General features: G+C 42.8%; 1 protein-coding gene across 1 annotated transcript in view; it reads right to left on the minus strand.

The window, feature by feature from the left end:
- LOC142489302 (ras GTPase-activating protein 4-like) overlaps positions 1-26,290 on the minus strand; it is a 226,729-nt gene that overhangs the window by 147,186 nt on the left and 53,253 nt on the right. The window contains exon 4 of the mRNA XM_075589825.1: positions 13,629-13,742. Within this exon, the coding sequence (XP_075445940.1) occupies positions 13,629-13,742 (114 nt within the window). The remainder of the gene's footprint in view (positions 1-13,628; positions 13,743-26,290) is intronic.

Consider the following 26,290-nt stretch of genomic DNA (forward strand, 5'->3'; position numbering starts at 1 on the left):
TAAAATAGAGAGTTTCCATAGTATTTAGGAAGAATAAACCGAAACCCAAGATATATTGCTTGCAAATGTGTGGATTTAAAAGATGGTAGAATATAGTTTAAATAAACAGAGGAAGATGTTTCAATTTAGCAGTTCATTAATTGTAATACTATGCATGTTTATGTACTTTACTGTACATGCAACAAACAATATGTTGAAATAACCAAAAGAGCCTTTAAATCCAGATTTGCTGGACTGAAACGCAATATAGGGAGATGTTTTTTGGCAGCCTAGACTCCCAAGACTTTTTGCTGAAGTAGATAAGAAAGATGTATATATGTATATCTTTATTTATATAGCATCATCCGGGTACATACTGCTTTACAATACACGTGACATAATATAAACACAATGGGAATAAGAGCTTTAGATTTACAACAATAGGAAAATAAGTCCCTGCCCTGCAGAGCTTACAATCTAAGTGGTAAATGGGGAGAACTTACAGAGAGAGAAGGAGGGTGTTCTGGTAAGTGTGTCTGCAAGGGGCCAAGTTTTGTGCATATGAGATATATAGTACCAGCCAACAGAGCAACCATATGCTTCATTAAAGAGGTGTGTTTTAAGAAAAAGTCTTAAAGGTGGAGAGAGAGGGTGCCAGTCGGATATTAAGGGGAAGGGCGTTCCAGAAGTGTGGGGCAGTCAGTGAGAAAGGTTTAAGGCGGGAGAGGGCTTTAGATACAAAAGGGGTAGACAGAAGACATCCTTGAGCAGAACGCAAGAGTCGGGCAGGTGTATAGCGAGAAATTAGGGCTGATAAGGAGAGGCAGAAAAATGTATAGCCTTAAAGATAGATGGAGAATTTTGTAAGTAATATTAGATTTAATAGGAAGCCAGGAGTGGGATTTTAGCATGAGCAATGCTGAGACAGATTTAGAAGAGAGTAAAGTGATTCTAGCAACAGTGTGCAAAGATGTTACTAATATGAAAGGTAAAGGTATACAGTCAGTGTTTCCAGATAAAAGAGGTGGAAATCGGTTCAATAAACAACGCCATAGGGAGGCTTTTCTGATTCAAAGATTATAAACTTTGGGTCAATTCTGACATTTACCTTGCAACATAATAATAATAATAATATAGCACTTTTCTCCCAATGGGACTCAAAGCACTCCATAATTACAGTATAGTGTGTGGTACGGTACACAGCACATAGGAATTTCACAGGCATAGTCCGTGCCCAGATGAGTTTACAATCTGTGATTTTAGTGCCGGAGGCACAGGGACATAAAGAGACTTGCCAAGGTCACAAGGAGTAGACACCAGGCTCCCCTGCTTCAAATTCAGTGTTATTGTTATCAGAGTCAGTGTCTTTACTCACTGAGCCACTCGTTCTCCCATTATGTATGGAGTTTATGTGGAATATCCGCAATATAATGCAACTTGTTTTATCTTTTCAAAAAGTTAGTAGGTTTTCTATTGGCTAACACATTGCTTATGTATCTCTGGATATGGGTTGTTAAGTTTCTTGTGTATGCATCTGGAGGAAAGGTGGAGAGAGAGGGAGCTGAGGAGACTGAGGGATATCATTGGAATCAGGAGCGTGGTGTATCAGGCCGCCTAAAACAGTTCTTTGAGAAGCAAGAGCACAAGACACTTGTCCAATTATTGTTTTTCTTAAATTATCACTGATAGTAAAGGGTGATACACTTCTGGTGGTATTTCTGGTCTAGCGCTTTCAATCTTTACAGTTTTTGTTTACATGTGAGGAGGTGGGAAATGCCCCTTACCAAAGCTGCAGTAGGATCCTCCACTGTTAAGTTGGACAAATTGAAGCTCATTACACTGTTTTAGAAGTAAATATTATAAGATATTATATGGGCAATATAATAGATGCTTAGTACAGCATCAGGTATCTACTTGTCAAAGCTGACAAACGATAAACATTCAAATAAATGATCTTTCCCTCCTCCAGCTAAACCATGCTATCACAAGTGTCACGGATGCATGATATGCAACAGTTTGATTACTGGCAAATCATTTAAGCATCCACACTGAGGTAAAAATATGAAATTATACAGAGACTTACATATACCTCCAAAGCTGTGGTCTACCTTATCAAGTGCCCATGTGGTTTATGGTTAAACAGAAAGACAATGCCTACAGAAATGACTCATCTGAGCAGCTAGTGGCTGAACACTTTTTGAAGGGCAAGCACGATGTCTCCACTTTAAGATGTATGACTGTATGACCATCTTATATTTCGTCATACCCAAGCACTAAAGGGTGTCTTTTTTGTGATTAATGCCACTCAAATTGTGGTCTATAGCAATCTGGCCATAAGTCACAAATGCCTGGTCCTAGGAGTCTAGGAGGCATGATGCATGCCTTCATGATCACTATGGTAATTAAGGTGTTAATACTGCTGCGGCCACTTTTATTCTAAAACATCACCGCTTTTTTCCTGGCTTTTTTCTCGAATGCGACGCACTTCATCGGGTGCATGCCGCATTCATGTTGCGTTCTCAGCCGTGGGTCATGCGCGGTTGACGCGCAGTTGATGCTTTTATTGAGAATGGTTCGGATTTAATAGGTTGCAATTCTTCGCATGTCCGCCAGATGGCAGATATTCATGAATTGTAATGCGCATGCGCTTCAGTAATGTGTCGACTTGCAGGTGTTTCGTTTAAAAAAGATACCACAGTGTGCTATTGTAAATTGGCCTTGAGACTGAAGGAAGAGGTTACAATAATGTATCAATTTAGGCTTTTCATATTAAAGAAAGACAAAGACCAGTTTCTGTTATTCTCCAGAGACACGCCGCCACGAGTGTTCAAGTGCAGCCCGTTTTCCAAAAACCCAACAGAAGTTACGCGTATTTGATATGGGCCGCGATTAATGCAACAGATGATAAGATGGCAACAGTTATTCAAATTTATCAGTATTTTATCAAAAACTATGACTTTTACAAATTTTCGCCCGCTCCTCATGTGTGGAAGCGTGCAATAAGGAAAAGGTTATGTAGCGATCCATGTTTTTATCGTATTTAGCCACAATTTATTGGAGGGTATTGGTGTGTATCACCGGCATTTTCCTGTATCTATGATCATGTAGACGGCAAAAGGTTGAAAGGTCGTGTTAAAACCAACTAAGAAACGATAGTCGCTGCCAAGCAATGCGCCAGCACCAGCACCGGCTTCCAATAACGGTCCCACCGTCAGTGACAACCCTTGCTGTCTATCCAGCAAGCCTGAGCCGGATTTCGCGTGCAGTTTCGATCAAGCTTGCATGTACCTACGCAATTTCCAGCCTCATCAGCTGACTACAGGAGTACTAGTCCCGCTGCAAACTATCGACGTGGATGATCAAGAACACTGGACTGGCAGTGGCCCGGCGCCGGCGCCAGCTGAATGGGAAATTCTATGGTGAGTATTGTTGCCGTATTATTTTCTGTGTTTTTTTATTTTGACAATACAGTATCAATATCGGTGCGATTCAAAAGTCAAGCGATTCTCCTGTAAGCAATATCATTGGCTGAGCGGCTTCTACAGTACTGCAGATACTGAACAATTGGTGGAACGTTAGGCGCATGCGCATTGGATCCTTCTTGAAACGCATATGCGTGTCATTGCATCGACGGTAGGCGCGTGCACATGTGAACAGGAGACGCCCCCCGAGAAAATTATTGGTGGGACTGGCTGGGAACTTCTTTAGGGGACTGACCATTACAGTAAAACTTTTCTTTTTGTTTTTCCTCAGAAAAGAAAATGGCTAATGGAGGGATTTCGATGGATAATATCGCTTTGTGTAACAATGCCTGCACATTGCTGAATCGGATTTTAAAAAACACGTACCGGAGTCTATAGTTTAGTGGCTGTTGTTATTGATTAGGATAGAATACTGTACCTGGAACAGTATGCTGATGTTTTCCGACCGTACAGTATACAATACTTTTTTATATACAGTATACTGTGTAATAAACCCGAAAAAATAAAAAGTATGCATTTATTCTACATATATTACAGTACATACAGTATGTGTCTTCTATACAGTGCCAGTACATACAGTACAGTACAGTATGTGTCTTCTATTTTTTTTAATACTCTTGTACAGGCATACCCCGGTTTAAGTACACTCACTTTAAGTACACTCGCGAGTAAGTACATCTCACTCAATAGGCAAACGGCAGCTCACGCATGCGCCAGTAAGCACGTCCTGAACAGCAATACCGGCTCCCTACCTGTACCGAAGGTGTGCGCAAGCGGGCAGACTATAGAGCCTGTTACAAATGCCTTATTTACATCAGTTATGCACGTATATGACGATTGCAGTACAGTACATGCATCGATAAGTGGGAAAAAGGTAGTGCTTCACTTTAAGTACATTTTCACTTTACATACATGCTCCGGTCCCATTGCGTACGTTAATGTGGGGTATGCCTGTACTGAGCATGCCTACAGTATACAGTACAGTATGCCTGGACAGTAGTGTACATTCTAGAAACACTATATTTTGTTACAGTATCAAAGGAGCCAATGGAACAATTTAAAACAAATCAACATGTTCTTTTATTGGTGGAGTAAGTACAAAAACATTTATTTACAAATACTGTACAATGTAAAAACATTTTAAGTGCACGGCAATTCAAAACATCAACAGGTGTATGGTTTACTGCTACAGTAGAGAAAACATTTATGTATAGAAAGTAAAAACATTTACAGTCAGTCAGTATGGTTTACAGTCTCATGTTATAAAAACAAATTCTTTATTCATAAAATATACAAAACGCAACATCTCCTTTATTAAAGAACGGCAAGTCAAAACATATACAGTGGGATGGTGTGCAAAACAGTCTGCACCACTACAGTCCTTGAGGGCAGCAAACAGGCCCGGTTTTCAGGGTAACCTTTGAAAACCGTGCCTGTTTGCGGGCCTCAGGGACTGGAATTGTGCAGGTCTTGTGTACAGTAAATACATTTTTTTTTTATTAATACAAGTTAAAACACACAACAGTACAGTTCAGCACAACAGTATGGTCTTACCTGTGATTAAAAAAAAAATCTTTATTCATAAAATACAGTATACAAAACACAACATCTCCTTTATTAAAGAAACATATACAGTGGGATGGTGTGCAAAACAGTCAGTCAGGCCTGCGCCACTACAGTCTTCGAGGGCAGTAAACAGGCCCAGTTTTCAGGACAACCTTGAAAACCGGGTCTGTTTGCGGCCCTCTGGGACTGGAATTGTGCAGGTCCTGTGTGTGTGTACAGCAAGTTAAAACATTTCTGTATAAATACAAGTTAAAACACACAACAACATCTCCTTTATTTAAGTACAGCAGGTCGAACATGTGCAGTACAGTTCAGCACAACAGTATGGTCTTACCTGTGATTAAAAAAAAATCTTTATTCATAAAATATACAAAACGGAACATCTCCTTTACACAAGAACAGCAAGTCAAAACATTTGCAGTGGGATGGTGTGCAGAACAGTCAGGCCTGCACCACTACAGTCCTCGAAGGCAGCAAACAGGCCCGGTTTTCAGGACAACCTTGAAAACCGGGCCTGTTTGCGGCCCTCCGGGACTGGAACAAAACATTTACCAAACATTTTCAACAGTTGAACACTCAGTCAAATGCGCACCCCACCAGATTGTCCTTCCATGGCCGATGCCTTGCATGGTGCAAAACACCATTAATGCAGTCTCGAACGCCTTTCATTACAGGATCTGTAATTGAATAAAAGCGCCGCAATTCCTCCAGAATGGTCTTTCTTAAATTGTCAGGAAGCGCCTTTTTTATGCGATTTCCTTCGTAGTTCACTCTGAAGGCCCAGTCGCAGTACAACGAGTAGGGCACATGGTGCTTAAAAATGTACAAGGCATACTTGTGGGGTGCACCAGCACTCATCACCCTATACTTCTCCCTGAGCGCCGGTGGCAGATCGCGCAGGGTGATGTTGGGCACCGTATCGATGCGAGTGAATGTAGGTCTTCTGGGAGCGGGTGTGCTTGAGGCGACGGGCGAGGGTAGGTTTGTCTAGGAGGAAGCTTTCCTTCTGTCTTGGTCGCCGTGTTGTCTCCTGGCGTGGCCTTGACGGGGTTGTCATGTCCTCCTCAATGGCATAAATGTACACTACATCTTCTGGTTGAGGGGGTGCGCTTGGTGATGGAAGGGTGTCGATGCTCCAATTCATCACATCCATGCCACCCTCCTGCTCCGGCGTCGGGGAAACAGGGGCATGAACACCGAGCAAATTATGTATACCCGCTATGTCAGCCTCTATCTTCTCCATCCGTCGATCCATCCGTTGATCCATATGTAGCATCCGTTGCTCCATATTTAGCATGGTCTCCAGAAGCAGATCTATCTTTGTCAGCATAATGGAGTCCACGGGGATATCCACATTTATCCCATTCAGCATCCGGTTTAACGAGCTGCTTCTTGTGCATGGCATGTGGACATCTGGGTGGATGGGTGCTACGGAGGATGAGATGGGGGTTCCATGGAGAGAAGCGGCAGCGTCGTCGAAGAAGGGTGGAGGAGGTGACCTGTGGATATCCGTTAGAGGAGAAGCGGCAGCGTCGTCGACGAGGGATGGAGAAAGTGACCTTTGGATTTCCGGGCGAGAAGCAGAGTCGTCTAAGCGCAAAGGAGAAAGTGACCTGTGGATTTCAGAGGCACCAGCGGCAGCATCGTCGGATAGAACTGGAGAAGATGGCCTGTGGGTTTCCGGGAGGACGGCGGCAGCGTCGAGGACGAGGAGTGGAGAAGACGGGCTGAAGATTTCCGGGACAGCGGCGGCAGAGTCATCGAAGCGTATCGGAGGAAGTGGTCTGCGGGTTCAATGGGTTGGCTGCCATTTGTTTTGCGTGGAGTGTACATCACCGTATTTCTTCTTGACATAATAAGGCTGACGTCTATTAAAACCCTTAGCCTTTGGGGTCAGCAGAAGGTTTTCTTTATTGGCCTAAGCCTGTCGCTTTGGCCTTGGCGTGGAAATGGCAACCGCCTTTCGCTTTTTCTGCATGGCAGGCACGGCAGAGGCGAGTGGGTTCCTGCGTCCGTAGAATCGGGGTTGATTCATGGAAGCAGATGGCACAATGCAGTATCTGGACAAGGGCAAGTTCAGATAAAGATCATCGAGTGGTGGGCTATGCAAAGTGTGTAACCTTTTATGCATGGCGACGAGGTACAGGTGTTGAAAGTGGGCGTACTCTAATGTGAGTCATTACCGTATAAATACACCATCCATTTTGTGGATTGACTGCACATTGAATACACATCGACTAAACATCGAATATACATTCTTGTGTTTGTATTTCTTTCTACTCGCAGCAATGCCCGTTAAAAAGATTTCCAAGGAGCTCAGCATGCGAATTAAGGAGATGTACACGAGCGGACACCGAATTGCTGCTATCCAACGCTAGTTAGCTACTTCTGGCATCGTTGTGCCAGCAACCACCATGAGCTATCATGCACACGGAAAAACCAGAGAACGCAAAAGGGCACCAAGGGTAACTAACGCATAAGTATATTTATACAAATTAAATATAATTTTTTTTTTATATAAAATATTTTTGTTATTTCTGTTGATTTATATCACAACAGTCTATATATTTTGTATATTTATATTACAACAGTATATATATTTTGTATATTTATATTTATACTACAACAGTATATATATTTTGTATATTTATATTACAAAAGTAGATATATTTTGTATATTTATATTTATAGTACAACAGTATATATAATTTGTATATTTATATTACAAAAGTAGATATATTTTGTATATTTATATTTATATTACAACAGTATATATATTTTGTATATTTATATTACAAAAGTAGATATATTTTGTATATTTATATTTATATTACAACAGTATATATATTTTTTATATTGCTGCATATTGATACTGTAGAACTGTGATGTAATGCTGTGCTTGTGGCCTACTGCACTGTAACTTACCGGAATGTTTTTCTTTATATTGTAGGGAGACAACGCTTCTCGTGGACAAAATAAGTGAGGAGAATGATGAGAGGAGTGCATTAAGGGTCAAATACACTCTGCAGGAAAATCACAATCTCACTGTATCCGAGACCAGCATAAAGAAGATGAGACGCAGCATTGGATGGAAATATGGACGTGTGAGGTTACTACTGGACAGTACAGGAGGTAAAAGTGTTGTTTGGGAAACTGTACTGTACCGCTTAAATTATTTATTCCTTGTCATTACAGAGCGTACCCCATGATAAGTGATGTAAACAAAATAAAAAGAGTGGTCCAGGCCCAGGCATGGATCAACAGTGGGGAAACTTTCCAGGATTGCATCTTCACTGAAGAGTCTACTGTGTCGCTGGAGAAATTTGCAACCTTTGCATTCCACAAAAAAGGTCGCATATCTATGAAGCCGCGGCCAAAACATGTGAAGCTGCATGTGTGGGGTGCCATCTATAGGCGTGGACCAGGATGCATTGTCATCTTTGGAGGTAAAATATATAAAATATAATGTAGCCTTATGCACTGTACTGTTCTAGTGTAGCCTTACTGTGTGCACTGTACTGTACTATTGTGCAGTTTTTTGAGCACTTTTCTTTTCTTGTTATAGGAATCATGAATAAAGCTTTCTTCCAAGACAAAATTGTGCCTGAGATAGTGGAATACATCACACGCGAGTTCCCGGATGGTCACCGTTTCTACCAGGACAATGATCCGAAGCACACCGCATCAACAGCGCATATCCTTGAGCGCGGTATCAACTGGGTGAAGACGCCAGCGGAGTAAGTGTGGTAACCGTGTCTCATTTTTCCCCACAGTTTTTACTATGTACTGTATCTCAATCTTTTTTCAATGACAGATCGCCAGACTTCAATCCGATCGAAATGGTCTGGCATCAGCTGAAGGACCATATCCAAAAAGTGGTGAAACCCTCCAAAAAGGACAAGTTGGCGAAAGGCATAACGAGTTTTTGGAACGATGTAGTCACCGTGGAACGCTGCAATAAATATATAGACCATATTGCGACTGTGTTGCCCATTGTGATCGCGCATAATGAGCAAGCATTAGGAAAGTAGTACTGTTCAGTTCTATTGTAAGTACAGTATGATACAGGTAAGTATGGCACAGTACATACAGTACATATATACAGTAGTTCCAGTATAGACTAGTTTGACAGTACTAACTGTATACACAATGCCATTATTCCATAATACAGTATGCACCTACAGTAGAGTACAGTAACTGCTCAATTTTTTTCTTTCCAGATAGAGCAGCACCAGCCATCTGGTTCCATACTGTAGTATTTAACAGTAGTCAGAGTATACAGTAGTTCCAGTATAGACTAGTTTGTCAGTACTAAATGCCTACTAACTGTTCAATTTTTTTCTTTCCAGAGAAAGCAGCACCAGCCATCTACAGTAGTACTACACATCACACAATGCCATAATACAGTAAGCACATAACTGCACTAATTTTTTGTTTTCTTGTCGTTTCAGGAAAAAAGGATGGCCTGGGGGGAGGTGGGGTGCTGTGTTCAGTCTAATCTGTTTGTACAGTTAAATGTACAGTATATAAACAGCAGTAATGATGTACGCAAAACCTCTCCTCTCTCAATGAACTACTGTACTGTACACAGAATGAGAAACAAGATAAAGACGGAAAAAAATATATTACTATATATATATATATATATATATATATATTATACATTATATATTATTAAATAATATTATTATAAATGTGCATTATTCATGTTTATCCATGTTTTACAAATGTTTTCTAAATGTTTATCCAATTTCAATCTGCCAGAAGAACTTAATAAAGACTGCATTATGTATTATTCATGATTATTTTTATATTTGTATTTTTTGGTTCCTGATAAAATAAAATAAATATTTATTTACATTCCTGCTAATCATAATCATTGACAACACCCCCCCCCCCACACACACACCTAGAGTACACCAATGAATAAGAATGAATGACAAAACAACATTAATCATTTAATGTTTTTTTAACTCTCAATTCTCACAATGCTGTGCAAATCAGATTTACATTTCAAATTCGAGAAGGGATTTTCCAAAGCGTTACTGTAAACAAAGCCTCAAAGCGTGGGGGGGTTGGGTGGGTCATGCATTAGCTCCCATCTCAAAGAGGATTACAGTACATGCAGGAGCAGTGAGGTGATTGACGCTCGGCTAGGGACAGATTAAAAACACAATGACTAGCTTCAGAAAATTAATGACTCTGTGGAGGGGGGGGGGCGGGTTGGGTGAGTCATGCGCAGTAAGCAGCTAGCTCCCATTTCAAAGAGGATTACATTCCGAAAATTAATGGCTCTGTGGAGGTGTCTGTCGATAAGTGTTTGTGTGTGCGTGGGGGAGGGATGAAGGATTAGTTGTGCAGCAGTTCAAAGAAATTACATAGAGTAGAGTACAGTAATTTCAAAAGGCAGTTCAACATAATAATTTGATCCCTACACCCCCAAATACAGTACATAAAAAGCACACAAATCAACCATGTGCAGTCAAACGTACAGGGTCGCAGTCAAAAGATACAGCACAGATTGAATATCGTAATATCAAGATTGTTTTTGCAGGCTTGTAGATAAAATAACAGTTAAAAAATTATAATTAAAAAAAATTTTTTGGGGTACTCAAGCACGCAGTGGTGGGTGGGTGAAGTTACAGGCGCATGAGCAGTAATCAACTAGCTCCCATCCGAAAGAGGATTACACACAGGCGCATAGAGAGGTAATGCTCTGTGCAAATCAAATTCGAGAAGGGATTTTCCAAAGCATTACTGTAAACAAAGCCTCAAAGGGTTGGGTGTTGGGTGAGTCATGCGCAGTAAGCAGCAAGCTCCCATCTCAAAGAGGATTACATGCAAGCGCAGTGAGGCTTTGTAGCTCGGCTATGGATGGATTAAGAACACAATGTCAAGATTCAGAAAATTAACGACTCTGTGGAGGGGGGGGTTGGGTGAGTCATGCGCAGTAAGCAGCTTGCTCCCATCTCAAAGAGGATTACACGCAGGCGCAGTGAGGCTTTATAGCTCGGCTATGGACGGATTAAGAACACAATGTCAAGATTCAGGAAATTAATGACTCTGTGGAGGGGGGGTTGGGTGAGTCATGCGCAGTAAGCAGCTAGCTCCATCTCAAAGAGGATTACACGCAGGCGCAGTGAGGCTTTGTAGCTCGGCTATGGACGGACTAAGAACACAATGTCAAGATTCAGAAAATGAATGACTCCGTGGAATTTCAAATCCTTGAGCTAGCCTTGTGTATGTTCGTGGGGGAGGGGGCTACAGGGTACAGCTGCATGAAGTTCAAAGATAATGACATACTGTACTATAATTTCAGTACGTACAGTAAAAAACACACAAATCAACCATGTGCAGTCAAACGCACAGGGTCACAGTCAAAAGCTACAGCACAGATTGAATATCGTAATAAAGTATCAAGATGGTTTTTGCAAGCTTGTGGAGAAAAAAAATTAGAATAAAATTTTTTTTTTTAATTTTTTTTGGTCACTCACTCAAGCAAGCAAGTAGTGGTGGGCGAAGTTACAGGTGCATGCGTAGTAATCACCTGCTGTCAAGCAGGAATGTGATTAAAACCAGACACACGTTCAAAGGAATGGTGTGGGAGAGATGTACTGCATTGTAGAGAAGATAAGAAGTTGAAATACCCTGCAGTGCAGTTAATTATCAACAATTATCAACAATTTTCAAATGAGACATACTGTACAGCAGCACAGCACTGCTAATGCATGTATACTTTAAATATGCAAATTTACAATTACTGCGCGTGCACACACAGACTGTGTACTGACGTAGGTTGAACCGCGAAGGTATTAGACTTCCAAGACAACAGCTCGCAAACGCCCCCCTGAAAAAATAAAAAGAACGCACCTAACCGGGATTATCTGAGAGCCGCGGATCTAGTCGATTTAGACTCAGGTCGGCCGCCACTGTAATCTCGTGATTTTATATGTGTATATTTATTTTTCAGTTAGTCCAGGCTATCCAATTATGTTTTCTATATGTCAAAAGCAAAGCGGAGCACTCTTCAGTGTTTATTGAATAGCATGTGAATGAGTAATTTTGGCTAGATTACGCATTTGCCTGTGGATTTTCTATTCTGATAAAGAAAGTTCAATTTTTTTTTCCTGGAGCTACTTCGGCTGCCTCTTCATCCTTTATTGAATACATTGAAGAGGGCCCGAAATGTTTTCTTATGCATTGTTATATTGTGTAGAAAAAAAAGCATGCATGGTTAATAATTAGTATATCATTTTTTGCAGTAAAGATCCTAGCTTTACTTCTGATCAATGATGATGTCATTATTTAGAGCGTTTCACGCTAAAGATTTGCGGCGGGTGTCTGTTAGCAATGAAGGTGTTGTGTTTGGCATTTGGTTTGTTTACTTGCACTTGGCAAAGGGACTAGTCCACAGAAACACTGTGCGGTGCCCTGCATGTCTGCAATAAATACACAACAAAATATCACCTGATTTAACGAATTCAGACTTTCTTTGAGTGCGACATTCTAGATTTTCTGTTTAGGTCAGATACAGAATTTGCATACATGCCTATGATGTACTGGGCAAAACAGTTTTTTTGCAATGGGGAGTAACACTGATACATTGTTGCCAAGATGTTGACAAAAATGTCAGACAAAAACGCTAAAATGTTTTCCTGCAAAACTTTACAGCCCAGAATATGATAAATGTATAATACTATTAGTGTGAAGCATGAATTACAAACACTGAACAGATGCAACATATTTCTGTTTAAATCTGAATAAAATACTTAGCAAATGTGAGAACTCGTTGATAAATTTTACCAGCTGTTTTCCAATCACACAATATATATTCTGCGCTGGAATTCCATGCCACTCTCCAGTTGATCTCCACGTGTATATTTCTAATTTCCTCACTGTGGTTCTCTTACCTTCAATAACTTTAACTTCTCGTGGAAGGCTTATTTGGTAAACATAAATACAGATGGACAGACTTTTTGTTCTAATGAGCTCTTCTGTTTTGCTATAAATACAGCAGCATTTTGGGTTCCCTGAACTTTGGTTCCTGTCCTTGATCGAGAGATTTTGTATAACTAGCCATAGCAGCCTTCCCATTAAAGAGCTTTTCCCGATTCACTTATATGCGTCTCTTATTGCGATGTCCAGTTGCCAAAGCAACAAGGCAAAGAAAACTAATGAATTAGTTTAGGCTCTTCATTTTGGCAGTTCTTGTCTATTGTTATTTTAGATTGCTATTTGGCCATCCTGAACCATCCAGATGCACTACAGTATGTACAGACTTTTCAAGTAATGAAATTCAAAAGGTTTTATCCTGCTGGATCCAATCTACTTACATGTATTGTGAATTACTCTAACAAATTGCTAAATATGGTAACCACTACCGCAGGTTTATTGGAAACAGATTGCTATACTCTTCTTCATCCTAGAACAATCATCTTAATTGCTGTAAAGGGAAATTGCCTTGAATGGGTTATTGCATTTTTTGTTCAGTTCTTAGCCCCCCCAAAATGTTCTGAGAATCTTTGGGTAAAATGGGTGAACACCGCTTTTATCTGCAGATTTATTTCCCGTGTCACATGTAACAAAAACAAATTGCCTTACCTGAGTGCATCTTCATCCATCACGTAGAAAGACACAGAATGAAAGTTTGGTGGCAGGTGCACCTTATATTCTTCTCCCCAGAATGGTGACAATGTTTTCCACACAGTGGCAGTTCTACAACAACATCAGAAGAATTTAGCACTATCCATGTTTACCTTTGCCAGAACTCGATATATTTTTCCATTATAAAAAAAAAAAAAAAAAAACCCTGTCATTAACATTTTGTTTAAAATTTTACATTCAAACTTCAAGTTTTTTCATAAAAGTTTGCAAGTTTCTTTGTTCGAGAATCCAAACGTTCGGCCAGATTATTAAGAAAAAAAACATATAAGAATTTCTCTCGGATTTGAAATTGTTTTCCAAATGCCTATTATTATTGTCCACAGAAAATGTTACTGACGTGGGCATGAAATGCTTTACATTGTTTCTGTATGCTGCCAATCTGGGGTAATAGGCCTGAGTTTAAATAAAGCTTGTATATATCTAAAGCTCCATGTTAAAATTGATTTGAAGCAAAAGGTGACACTCTGTAATCATTTGCATATAACTTCCCACAATCCCTAGCTGCAATGGAAGCATTGTATACTAAGAGATAAGGGTAAAAAGCAGGGTTGCAGAACTGTAGGCACGTAACATTACTTACTCTATTGACTCAGGGCAGATGGTTACTGAGAGCCAAAACAACTATTGGAATTGTGTGTAAGATACACTAGGCTGTGCATTTTCTGTAATTAAACATTTTAAAATTTGCTTGTGCAAGGTAGAAAAGTCACTCTTATAGCAAATTTCTACAAAGTTCTACAATGCAGTGAACAGGTAAATCCCATTCATGAATAAAATGTATGTAAGATGACTTATTGCATATTGGGGTATAAGTACTTTAACCTAACCATACTACTAAAAACATTCATGTTTCAATTTCACCATGTTAATAGTTTATAATCTTACCATACCAAATAATTGTAAGGATCTTTCTGATCTAACAAGAAACAGCCATATTGTGGAGCACAGCTTCTTTAATGTAGCATCACAAAACAACTCCTCCTGCCTCACTGCTAGGGACACTCTACAGATATAGCATGATTTATGTTCAACCGCAGAGCTAAAGTGCAGTATGAGCACTTTGTTTTCCACGTGCTGAGCCGCACAGACCTCGTTTGTGGTCAGATGGAATTATTATTTGTGTTGTTGCAGTTCAGTGTGAGGCCGGCAGGTGGCGCACTGAATATATTCGCCTATGATACTCTGAATGCTACAGTGTCTAAAGCAGGTTGTCTGAAGAGAAGATACAATGTACGCATCTGTTTGTCTAATGACCACGTACATTTCTACTGTTGCAGTTTCACACTTTACTAAAAACCACTATGCATTAACCTAAACGGTCTCATAACTGTTGTACTGTAGTATACTATGCATGGCATGGGACATGTAGCTTACTTCTTGCCACACAAAGCCGGCTTGCAGTTATGTCTATATGATATATTGTGCAATTCAAGTTGGGACAGATAAGAGTGTTTTCTGTTTTTTCAAAATAAGGGACCTTCTATAGATTTTACTTAAGGATTCCAGTTTTAACACCACCGATCCAATCATTGGGGTTTTTGGCTAAAACCAATAAAGCCCGGAAAATTGCATTTTGCTGCAGATTATTTTTTATTAGTGGGAAGTCCTAACGTGGTGCTGTTCCCACAATCTATAAATGCTGCTGCGTGGGAATACAAGTAGTCACATGAGGGAAGATGCAGGAAGACCAGACAGCCAAAGTTAGGCTCCGATTACAGTGCCGGCGTCTGCGACGGCAATGTGACGGCGACGTCAGGCTGCGGTCGCTGGAAAAATCAAATTGAGATAACTTCCAGCGATCGCGACCAAGCCGTCGCTCCATCGTACTGTCACGTCACGCTTACTATAAGCACATGCGACGGCGACAATGCATTTGTTTTGACGCGACGTTGCATCACTGTAGTCGGCACTATAAGCGCAGCCTAAGGAGGATACCAACTACTGCACCAGTCTGACAGCTGTGTGAAGGAGACAGATGGAGCGAGGCAGCAGAATTGGGTATTGCAACCATCCGCATGTCCCCCTTACTTCCACCCAATACCCACATCCAATACCCACTATAATCACGTGTGTTAAATAAAAGAAACTATAAACTTATGCCTGCCGTATTACACAATTTTCAGCAAAGCCAGTAAACCTACTCACAGACATCTGTTTGTAACTCTTGGATCTCCTCAATGTGAGGATGGTTATACTGGCTTTACAATGTGAAGCTGGGAAAGCTTTCAACCACACTGTCCTGGAACCAGTTGCATGTTTTTCCCTGTTCTAAGGCTGCCAGTACTCAGTGTAAATTGCAATATATTATTTCTATCCAGTTGCCTGTATTCTGGAAGTGAGCACATATATATATGCTAAATGATTAAGAAACCACATCAGACACAGCTGATAGTGGTATAGCCGTATAAAACATTTTAATCAATTAAAGGATGAAGTAAAAATAACACATAAAGAGACCAAATGATACAAAATATTGTAAGAAAGACAATTAATCATAACAAACATATAGTTCGTACATTTGATCCAGAAGACATTAAGTCAGTGGATATAATTTGTGTGGATGGCAATCAATACGTCAATCAGAATTTCATGCATCAATATATAATTGTATGTTTACACTGACATCCAGATAGAGTAATGAATATAATGAAAAACCTTAATCCATCAATTCATCGAATTTGGAGCATAGAAAAACAAGGATAAATTCCAACCGATAATGCATAGTAATAATTGTTACAAAATGTTAGATTGAAACAAAAAGATATGCATAGTTTTAGGCACAAAGTATCAAAGGAAATGTAACCATCAACATATCTATATCAGAGCAATCCTCAAAGTAATATCATGGATAAAAACTTAAAATATTCATCCAAAATAGTAACGCAAATATATTGCAGGAATATTCAAAATGTTGTGTAGAGCTAATGATATATAGGGATAATCTAATAAAAAATGTTGATAGTTATATAGAGACCAACAATGGAACACAATAGCTAGTTATATGATCTCATATTGAACAGAACTCTAGAATAAATCATTGGATCAGAGAAAACAACCCAGATCTCAATCTGAGTTGAGACCATTAGGTTGAAGTGTTCCTAGCGTGAATATCCAAAATGCCTCTCTTTGATACAATAATTTCGTTCTATTACCTCCTCTACTAAGAATGGGGATATGTTCCAGTGCTATGCATTTTAGTGATTGAAGAGAACCTAGAGGCCATTCTAGAAAATGTTTTTATACTGGATAATTAGTATCTTGTTGACAAATTAATCTTACATGCTCTAAAATGCGTATTTTGAGCAATCTTGATGTTAAACTCACATATTGTTTGTGGCAACCATAGATGAGGAGATAGACTACAAACAGTTAGGTCCAGAAATAATTGGATACTGATACAAGTTTTGTTATTTCGGCTGTGTACCAAAATAAATCCACGTTACAGTTAAATAATATATATGGGTTTAAAGTGCAGTTTATCAGCTTTAATTTAGGGTATTCACATCCAAATTGGAGGAAGGGTTTAGGAATTACATCTCTTTAATATGTAGCCCCCTCTTTTTCAAGGGACCAAAAGTAATTGGACAATTGACTCAAAGCTGTTTCATGGACAGATGTGGGCTATTCCTTCATTATTTCATTATCAATTAAGCAGGTAAAAGGTCTGGAGTTGATTCCAGGTGTGGCATTCGCATTTGTAAGCTGTTGCTGTGAATCCACAACATGCGGTCAAAGGAGCTCTCAATGCAAGTGAAACAGGGCATCCTTAGGCTGCAAAAAAAAAAGAAAATCCATCAGAGAGATAGCAGGAACATTAGGAGTGGCCAAATCTACAGTTTGGTACATTCTGAGAAAAAAAAGAACGCACTGGTGAGCTCTGCAACACAAAAAGGCCTGGACGTCCACGGAAGACAACAGTGGTGGATGATCGTAGGATCCTTTCCATGGTAAAGAAAAACCCCTTCACAACAGTCAGCCAAGTGAAGAATACTCTCCAGGAGGTAGGCATATCATTATCCAAATCTACCATAAAGAGAAGGCTTCACAAGAGCAAATACAGAGGGTTCACCACACGGTGCAAACCATTCATAAACCTCAAGAATAGAAAGGCCAGATTAGACTTTACCAAACAATATCTAAAAAAGCCAGCCCAGTTATGGAACAGCATTCTTTGGAGAGATGAAACTAAGATCAACCTGTATCAGAATGATGGGAAGAAAAAAGTATGGAGAAGGCTTGGAACGGCTCATGATCCGAAGCATACCACATCATCTGTAAAACACGGTAGAGGCAGTGTGATGGCATGAGCATGCATGGCTTACAATGGCACTGGGTCACTAGTGTTTATTATGATGTGACAGAAGACAGAAGCAGCCGGATGAATTCTGAAGTGTATAGGAATATATTGTCTGCTCAGATTCAACCAAATTCAGCGAAGTTGATTGGACAGAGTTACACTTTACAGATGGACAATGACCCAAAACATACTGCGAAAGCAACCCAGGAGTTTTTTTAAGGCAAAGAAGTGGAATATTCTGCAATGGCCAAGTCAATCACCTGATCTCAATCCGATCGAGCATGCATTTCACTTGCTGAAGACAAAACTTAAGGCAGAAAGACCCATGAACAAACAACAACTGAAGACAGCTGCAGTAAAGGCTTGGAAAGCATCACAAAGGAGGAAACCCAGCGTTTGGTGATGTCCATGCATTCCAGACTTCAAGCAGTCATTGCTTGCAAAGAATTATCGACAAAGTATTGAAAATGAACATTTTATTTATGATTGTGTTAATTTGTCCAATTACATTTGAGCCCCTGAAATAAGGAGACTGTGTATGAAAATGGTTGCAATTCCTAAACATTTCATACGATATTTTTGTGCAACCCCTTGAATTAAAGCTGAAAGTCTGCACTTCTATTACATCTCAGTTGTTTCATTTCAAATCCATTGTGGTGGCGTACAGAGCCAAAATTATGGAAATTCTGTCAGTGTCCAATTATTTCCGGACCTAACTGTAGTTTGTTTGACATGTAATAAAAGATTTGATAGAATATTTATGTGTCTTTTCTTTATTCTCAAACGTTTGTGTTTTCTGGATATAGGGACAAACTGTAAGGGATCCGGTCCTGGCTTTGGATGAAACTCACCCTTACAGGGCTGTAGAGCTTCAGACAAATCCCTCCCTGTACTGAGCAATTAGAATCACCTGGTTCTAGACTTACACTGCAGTCTGCTTCATGTTGCCTGTTATGCAGCTCTGTCCCTATTGGCTGCTCATGCTATTTAGGTTCAGCCCTTCCATCCGGAAGTGGCGGAGCATAATTCTGGAATCGCTGTATTCTTGGTAATCTGTGCTTGCTATAAGCATCTCTGTTTGGCCTACCTTTGGTTTTCCCATTCCTGTGCTGAAGCGCTGGATCCCCAGCACTAAAGCTTCTTGGTTCCTGTGACATGTCTGCATAATCTGCTTCCAGAAGCCTTCATAACTTCCTACCCTGCATCTTTGTTCATCAGAAGATCCCCGGCTTGGCCCGCTTGGCCTTCGCGCGCTTAAGTGCCTACACTGAAGCTCTACGCTGAAGCCTTCCTTGTTCCTGAGGACCTCCCATGTCCTGGAGCATGTATGCTGGATCCCCTGCGCTGTAGCTGCTCTGTTCCGGAGACCTTCCCTTGCGCTGAAGCTCTATGTTCAAGCCTTCCTTGTTCCTTGGGACCTCCCATGCTGGAGCATCTATGCTGGATCCCCTGCGCTGTAGGTGCTATGTACTGGAGACCTTCCCATGCGCTGAAGTGCCTACGCTGAAGCTCTACGCTGAAGCTCGTCGCCGAAGCCTTCCTGGTACTGACCCCGGCCTGTGACCCTGACCTTCGATCCTGTGCCGCCTGCCTTGACCAGCCCCGACCCCGCTACCCATGACGATGGAATCTGCAACCCGGACCCGGTTCCACACATACTTAGTCAAGTTACCAATAACGTACTCCGAAGCGCAAGGCCGCGCCTTTCTACATCTGTGCAAATCACTCCTACATTCATAAGTTTTTTTTTCATAGAGTTCTTTACTGTATTGACGGAGCTTCCCACCAATCTATTAGATTATAATTTTGATGAGATCTTGTCACTCGAAAATTGCATACATTCAGCACCAGTAAATGGTGTCCCATTATTACTTAAGACTTCATCTGAAATACCATCTCTGGCAAATATGCTTGTCATACTTGCAATCACAGGATTTGCTGCTAGCTAGTGTAGCCCCCTGTAAACAGCACAGGCTATACCTATCTCCCTTCTACTGTGGTAAGTCCTGTTAAGATCAGGCACCAGTAATCATCATGGGTTTTCCCCCCTTCATGAGTGGTAGATGCAGGCCTGGACTCTGCTGCAGGCGTGAGCAAGAGGGGAGGTTTTGCTGACATCACGAGAGGTGGGGCTAGCTCTATATTTTTAGCAGCCAACTCCTGTGAGTAGAGTTAGTTATGCCGAGAGTCTGGAGTTGCCGGTTAGTTATGCCGAGAGTCTGGAGTTGCCGGTTGGTTATGCCGTGAGTCGAGGAGTCCTGCGGATCGGTCCGAGGAGTTGGAGGAGACCGCGGTCTCCCCTGCGCAGCATGCAGGAGCAGAGAGAGGAGTGGAGAGATTCAACCTCCTTTAGTAGAGCTGATAGAGTTATAGACCTGGTGGACCAATGCCCTCACCCCACTGCCTGGGGTGATGGGGAGAATCCAAGCCCCACCGTGAGGATAACCTCGGGGGTGGGCCACGGGGTATTGAAGCCCTAGCCCAGACCATCCTGTCAGAGGAGATAGGGGTTCTTCTAAACAGGCCCTGTCCCATATTCCTGGGAGTATAGAAGATGGAGGCGCTGCACCACTAAGAGATCATGGAAGCTACCACCCCAGAAGCCCGGTCCTGGCTCCCCAATAACATCGTGGGAAGCTCAGGCCCTCCTGTTCCTCACAGGTATGCACCACACCGCATGTAATTTGCCCTCATGCACCCTAGACACCACCGTAGAGTCTGGGGGAAGGGGGGGAAGCAGGGTTACATTTGGAGGCACTGCTGAGAGATGTCAGAACAGGACCGGCTTATAGCAAGGCGGAATGGGCAGAGTGAGATGCACTCTCCGTGCAAGTGTTGGAGAAGGATGGGTGCCCATAGGAGGTGGCGTAGGAAGGGTGAATAATTAGAGTTGACCGAGTCCCTTGAGGCAGGTAGCGTGAGGCAACTGGGGGGGTCAGCCTGTTAACCAGTCCAGGGACCATGGCCCAGGGCCCGCTCTATGAGTGGCCAAAAGTAGGAGACGCCCGTACCTAGAAAAGAGGTACCATAGCTATCACCCACACACACGCACCACAGAACACTTGCATGGTAGACATCGAGTACATTTCATGGAGGAGAGGAGTTCCGCTGAGCCTGGGGAACAAGCCACCTCAAGTTAGTGAGAAACAGAATGCAGAGCACACAGTTGGCAGTTGGTCAGTGTTTAGGTACGAGATACCCGTTAGACACTGAGGATAGGGCACATGGGCGTTTGGAGGACTCATCCAAGATGGCGTCCATCCCTACATGTGCTCCGCGGAGCAAGAACAGTGATCTAAAATGGCGGTTCCCGCCAAGCCTGGAGCAAGCATGTGCGTCATGCACAGAGACTATTAGGAGAATGTGGCTGGACATGTGTAATAATCTGGCGCCAAACCCGGATTCTTTACAAGGGGAGCGGAGCTGCGCGAAAGCCGAAAGCCCACCCACCTGTGCCGTGAATGGTCAGAAAGCCAGGCCACGTCACGCTGAAGAAGAAAAGATCCTGCCTCTGGATTCCACCAGAGGGAGGGGGCACAAGGAGAGCCAATCAGGAGAGTCCTCCCCAGCGAAGGGAGGGACCGGAAGCCTGAGCGAAGAGCTTCATTTTATTCTGGCAATCGAGGAGCAAGGAGCTGAAACACTGAGCTGTTCCAACCCTGAGCGAACCATGTCCGAGATGAGTACTTCCATCTACCAATTACCAGGAGGCCTACTGGTAGTGGAGGTAGCTGAGCACTAATACATTCGGTGTTTGTGCGTCCACTGCTGGATACCGGGCGCGGTACCAAGCACCAGGGCCCGATGCCCTCAATGTGGCGCGTTTTACCTTTGGTCGAATGAGCCGTGGCCTTTGTTCGGAACCCCGCGGGTGCCTCTCCGGGAACATTGACGGAGGCGGCGGAAGGTAAAGAAAAGACTGCCCTGGGTCCCCGTTATACCAAATCGGGAGGAACCAAGGCTCAGCTCGCTATTGAACTGAGCGAGCTGGCAACAGAGAAGAGCGCGACCACAGTGGAGGTACCAGAGCGAGACCACTTTGTACCTATACCCACTGGTTGTATCGCAGAAGAACCAGGTGACTCCCCAGTGGAGGAACCGATCGTGATTTCCTCGGAGAAAGAGATTGGCATGACATCGGTGGCGATGCACCTACTGGCGAACAACCCCAAAGGCATCAAGAGAGAGCAGACAAGTCCAGAAACCATTCGACAGCGAGCCCTGGTGTGGCCGGAGGCCCGTAAGAGTCCCACCGCAGTGGTGACTCCCAGTGTGGCGGAGACGGAGACGGAGACGGAGACTGAGACGATCCTAGAGGAGCCCGATGTCATCAAAAAGCAGCGGAGTGGTAAGGAGACTCCACCACCCCCTTACTCCCACCAGGCACAGACTGCAATCCCGGTGAATGAGAAAGAGAGGCTTGATGCCTACTTGTTCGACCATGTACCGGATGCTCCGCCCCCGCAGGTCCTCGACGCACTTCCGGTGCGTGACCACGGAGCGGGTGGAGATTCTGCAGGCGATCCTGATGACGTCGTATCCGGTTCCACCGAAAAGAGAAGGCCTGGAGGAGTGTTATCCTCTCGAAGCATAGACTCAGCCATTGCCCTGGCTACACTACAGAGTCGAGGCCCCTCCCGATAAGCCAGAAGTATGGCGGGGAGTGCCTCTAAGAAAAGGTTCATTTGGCGTGGTATCACCCGCTTGCTGGACAATGCCCTGGACGTTCCCCCAGCCCCGGCCCATAGCTCCACTGCCCCGGCCACTGCCCCTGCCACGTCACAAGTGGTGCCACCGGGACCTACCAGGGATAAGTTATGTAGATCCCCCAAATACGCTAATGACTTGTGGGATTGGGAGTTGAGTGATGAAGGGTCTGATGGGGAGATACCGTATTCGAGTGTTGTACCTGTGCCTAACCCTGTGCCGTTTTCTCCTGCAGCTAGAGGGAGGGCCCGTGGGTCTCACACTCCAGTAGAGGCTGGGTCTACCAGCAAAGTGGTGCACAAAATGAACCCCACTACGTATTATAATGCCAAGGGAAGGAGAGATTGCTCGCGATCTACTGATGCGGGTACGTCCGGTGTATCATCACAGGTAGAGTCTGGTGTAGAACGCACTAGTCATTCCGCAGAGTACGAACACTGTGACAAATGGTGGGCGCCTTTGTTCACCGGATACCATGAGGGGATTGACCGTACACGGTTCTTATTAATTAAGAATGATGTAGTAGACCATTGGTGGGCGGCTGGTTCTTTCACTCCGTGGGAGGTGGAGGATGAGATAGATCACCGGTTTAGGGAAATAGAACAGAAACTGATTGTACCTCGAGGCCCCAGTATCTTGTACGATGAGGTAGCTCCAGAGGAGCCTGTATTTTGGGTACTGCTGAGCAGGGCAGGGCACCGCAAACTCACCAAACTAAGTCGAGCTGACCGGGCCATAGTCGCTAGATACCGGCAGTCACACGGGTATGAGTATCCATATGTGCCTGAGCCCATCATGAGAGAAATTGAAGATAACCGAGACAGTTGGCTCAGGGAGGCAGTCCAGGAGTACCTTCGGACCAAGTTCGGTCAGGGAGGGTATCACAATGAGGATAAGATTAGTGAGCTAGTATGCATATGGAGCATCGGTAGGTGTATCTACATGCACGGTGTTACATACAGGCCTGAGCATGGGCCGGTCCAATCGTTCGCTGTGACCGTCACGGATCATAATGGACGGCGGGTAAGAAAGCCTGATCCAAAGCACTATCTGTAGGGTTCTCCATGTTGGGAGTACCCGGGTGTACTTGTATTGAACTACCTCATTATGCCATGTATTATGACAATGTTATGTGTGCTGTTTCCCAGGTGGTTCGCCGCAGGATGGGTCTGCTAAAAATAGGTCCAAGTGGGGACCATTGGATTCCACCATAGGGAGAGTATAGCCCCCTGTAAACAGCACAGGCTATACCTATCTCCCTTCTACTGTGGTAAGTCCTGTTAAGATCAGGCACCAGTAATCATCATGGGTTTTCCCCCCTTCATAGCCCTGCCCTGAGTGGTAGATGCAGGCCTGGACTCTGCTGCAGGCGTGAGCAAGAGGGGAAGTTCTGCTGACATCACGAGAGGCGGGGCTAGCTCTATATTTTTAGCAGCCAACTCCTGTGAGTAGAGTTAGTTAGGCCGAGAGTCTGGAGTTGCCAGTTAGTTATGCCGAGAGTCTGGAGTTGCCGGTTGGTTATGCCGTGAGTCGAGGAGTCCTGCGGATCGGTCCGAGGAGTTGGAGGAGACCGTGGTCTCCCCTGCGCAGCGTGCAGGAGCAGAGAGAGGAGTGGAGAGATTCAACCTCCTTTGAGCTGATAGAGTTATAGACCTGGTGGACCAATGCCCTCACCCCACTGCCTGGGGTGATGGGGAGAATCCAAGCCCCACCGCGAGGATAACCTCGGGGTGGGCCATGGGGTATTGAAGCCCTAGCCCAGACCATCCTGTCGGAGGAGATATCTGTGTGTGAGGAGAGCGGAGTAATAAGTACAGCTTGGCTGTTGTTGTTGCGGCTGCTGGACGCCATTACCGTTGGGAGTTGCTGATCTGCCAATAAAAGAGACTATCCTTTGTTACCAAAGACTGTGTGTGAATTGGAAGCTATTGCCCTGGGACCCCAGGGGTTCTTCTATACAGGTCCTGTCCCATATTCCTGGGAGTATAGAAGATGGAGGCACTGCACCACTAAGAGATCATGGAGGCTACCACCCCAGAAGCCCGGTCCTGGCTCCCCAATAACATCGCGGGAAGCTCAGGCCCTCCTGTTCCTCACAGGTATGCACCACACCGCATGTAATCTGCCCTCATGCACCCTAGACACCACCGTAGAGTCTGGGGGAAGGGGGGGAAGCAGGGTTACACTAGTATTGGTTAGTATACAAATTCTGAATACACAGAATAAAAATATGGGACAATGAAATAGTCCTTTGAGTTACAGGTAAATAAATTAGCACATACAGTAACCTTCTCATAAGATATATGTGGAACATGGTGAGGCTTTGTCTGTAGGCTAGGTTTGTATTTCAAGTATGGAAAACAATTTTCTGCCACATTAGCAATAACTTGATTAATTTTGGACCAATAAAAAAAATGATCATGCTTTTTTTTGCATGTCCCTACTCCTAAATTATCCTCATGGACTTTTTGCAGCATATGTTTTCAAAGTCTCATTGGTCATAGAGAATGGAGTCTCCCAGAATGGAAGAGATGGGGCTCAAGGAATATGGGGTACTACAATCTTACTGCACTTTAAAATTATTCCTTTTCTTCCTGAAAGTGCCTGTCGGCAGTTCCAGTAGTCTCGCCCACTTATTTCCTTTTTCCGCAGGCCACCCTTTGGTTATGACATTTATAGAGATTCTTAGTGAGTTATGACATTTATAGAGATTCTTCTTTGTTTCTCGTTTGATTTTTTTTGCAGTGGATTGTTAGCTACAGGGATTGTATTTACAATTTGATTAACATAAGCCTGAATCTCTGTTTCTGAGGTCTTCTCATTGTGCGTTGAGGAAGTCACTGCTCTGGAAAGTGCCTCTGCTGTAAACAGGAATTTACCTGGCACCAAGGTTGCAACTAACTCATTCTTCTGCAGTTGTATTGTCATTCTTTCAAGCCCTAAAGGTATTTTGTGGTTTTCCAAATAAGGCGATCATGGTCATAGATATAATGACCATATCATTCACAGGCAAAAAATATTCCTACAAGCTCCTTCTCAATCTGTGCTTACTTGGTTTCCACGCCAACAATAGTCATTCTTTCACCCCAAAAATGCCTTTCTTTTTGCACTTCAAGTTATAATATTACTACATGCTGGGATGTTGTCTTTTCCTTGCTGCAGGACCGTTTAACTTCATGCACATGAATGGGACAAACATTCTCCAGCATGTGTGAAATAGTTTCAGAGTATATTGAGAAGGGGTCTGATAGCATACATTTGACACAAATATACAAATGAATTTTAAAAAGGAATTATATTAGCTGACAAAATCCATTATTATATTGCTGGTCATTGAACTTTTTATTGGACCAACATGAATGTTTTTTTATTTAAGTATAATAGTATTACTACTCTGGTCTGATAACTGCCTTTTATAGTATATACGACTTTCTTGTTAGCATTCAAATGGAAGTCATGTAAACAATTGATGTTTTATGACTCCCCAGTGACCAGCAGTGGTAGAACTTGGAGCAATTATTATGTGTTGAGGAATATACAGGACATTCTTGAAAGGCAAATGTTTTGTCTTGGGAGGAAGACATAAACATTGTCT

This window comes from Ascaphus truei, chromosome 3 (assembly GCF_040206685.1).
Source record: "Ascaphus truei isolate aAscTru1 chromosome 3, aAscTru1.hap1, whole genome shotgun sequence".
NCBI classification, from domain to species: Eukaryota; Metazoa; Chordata; class Amphibia; order Anura; family Ascaphidae; genus Ascaphus; species Ascaphus truei.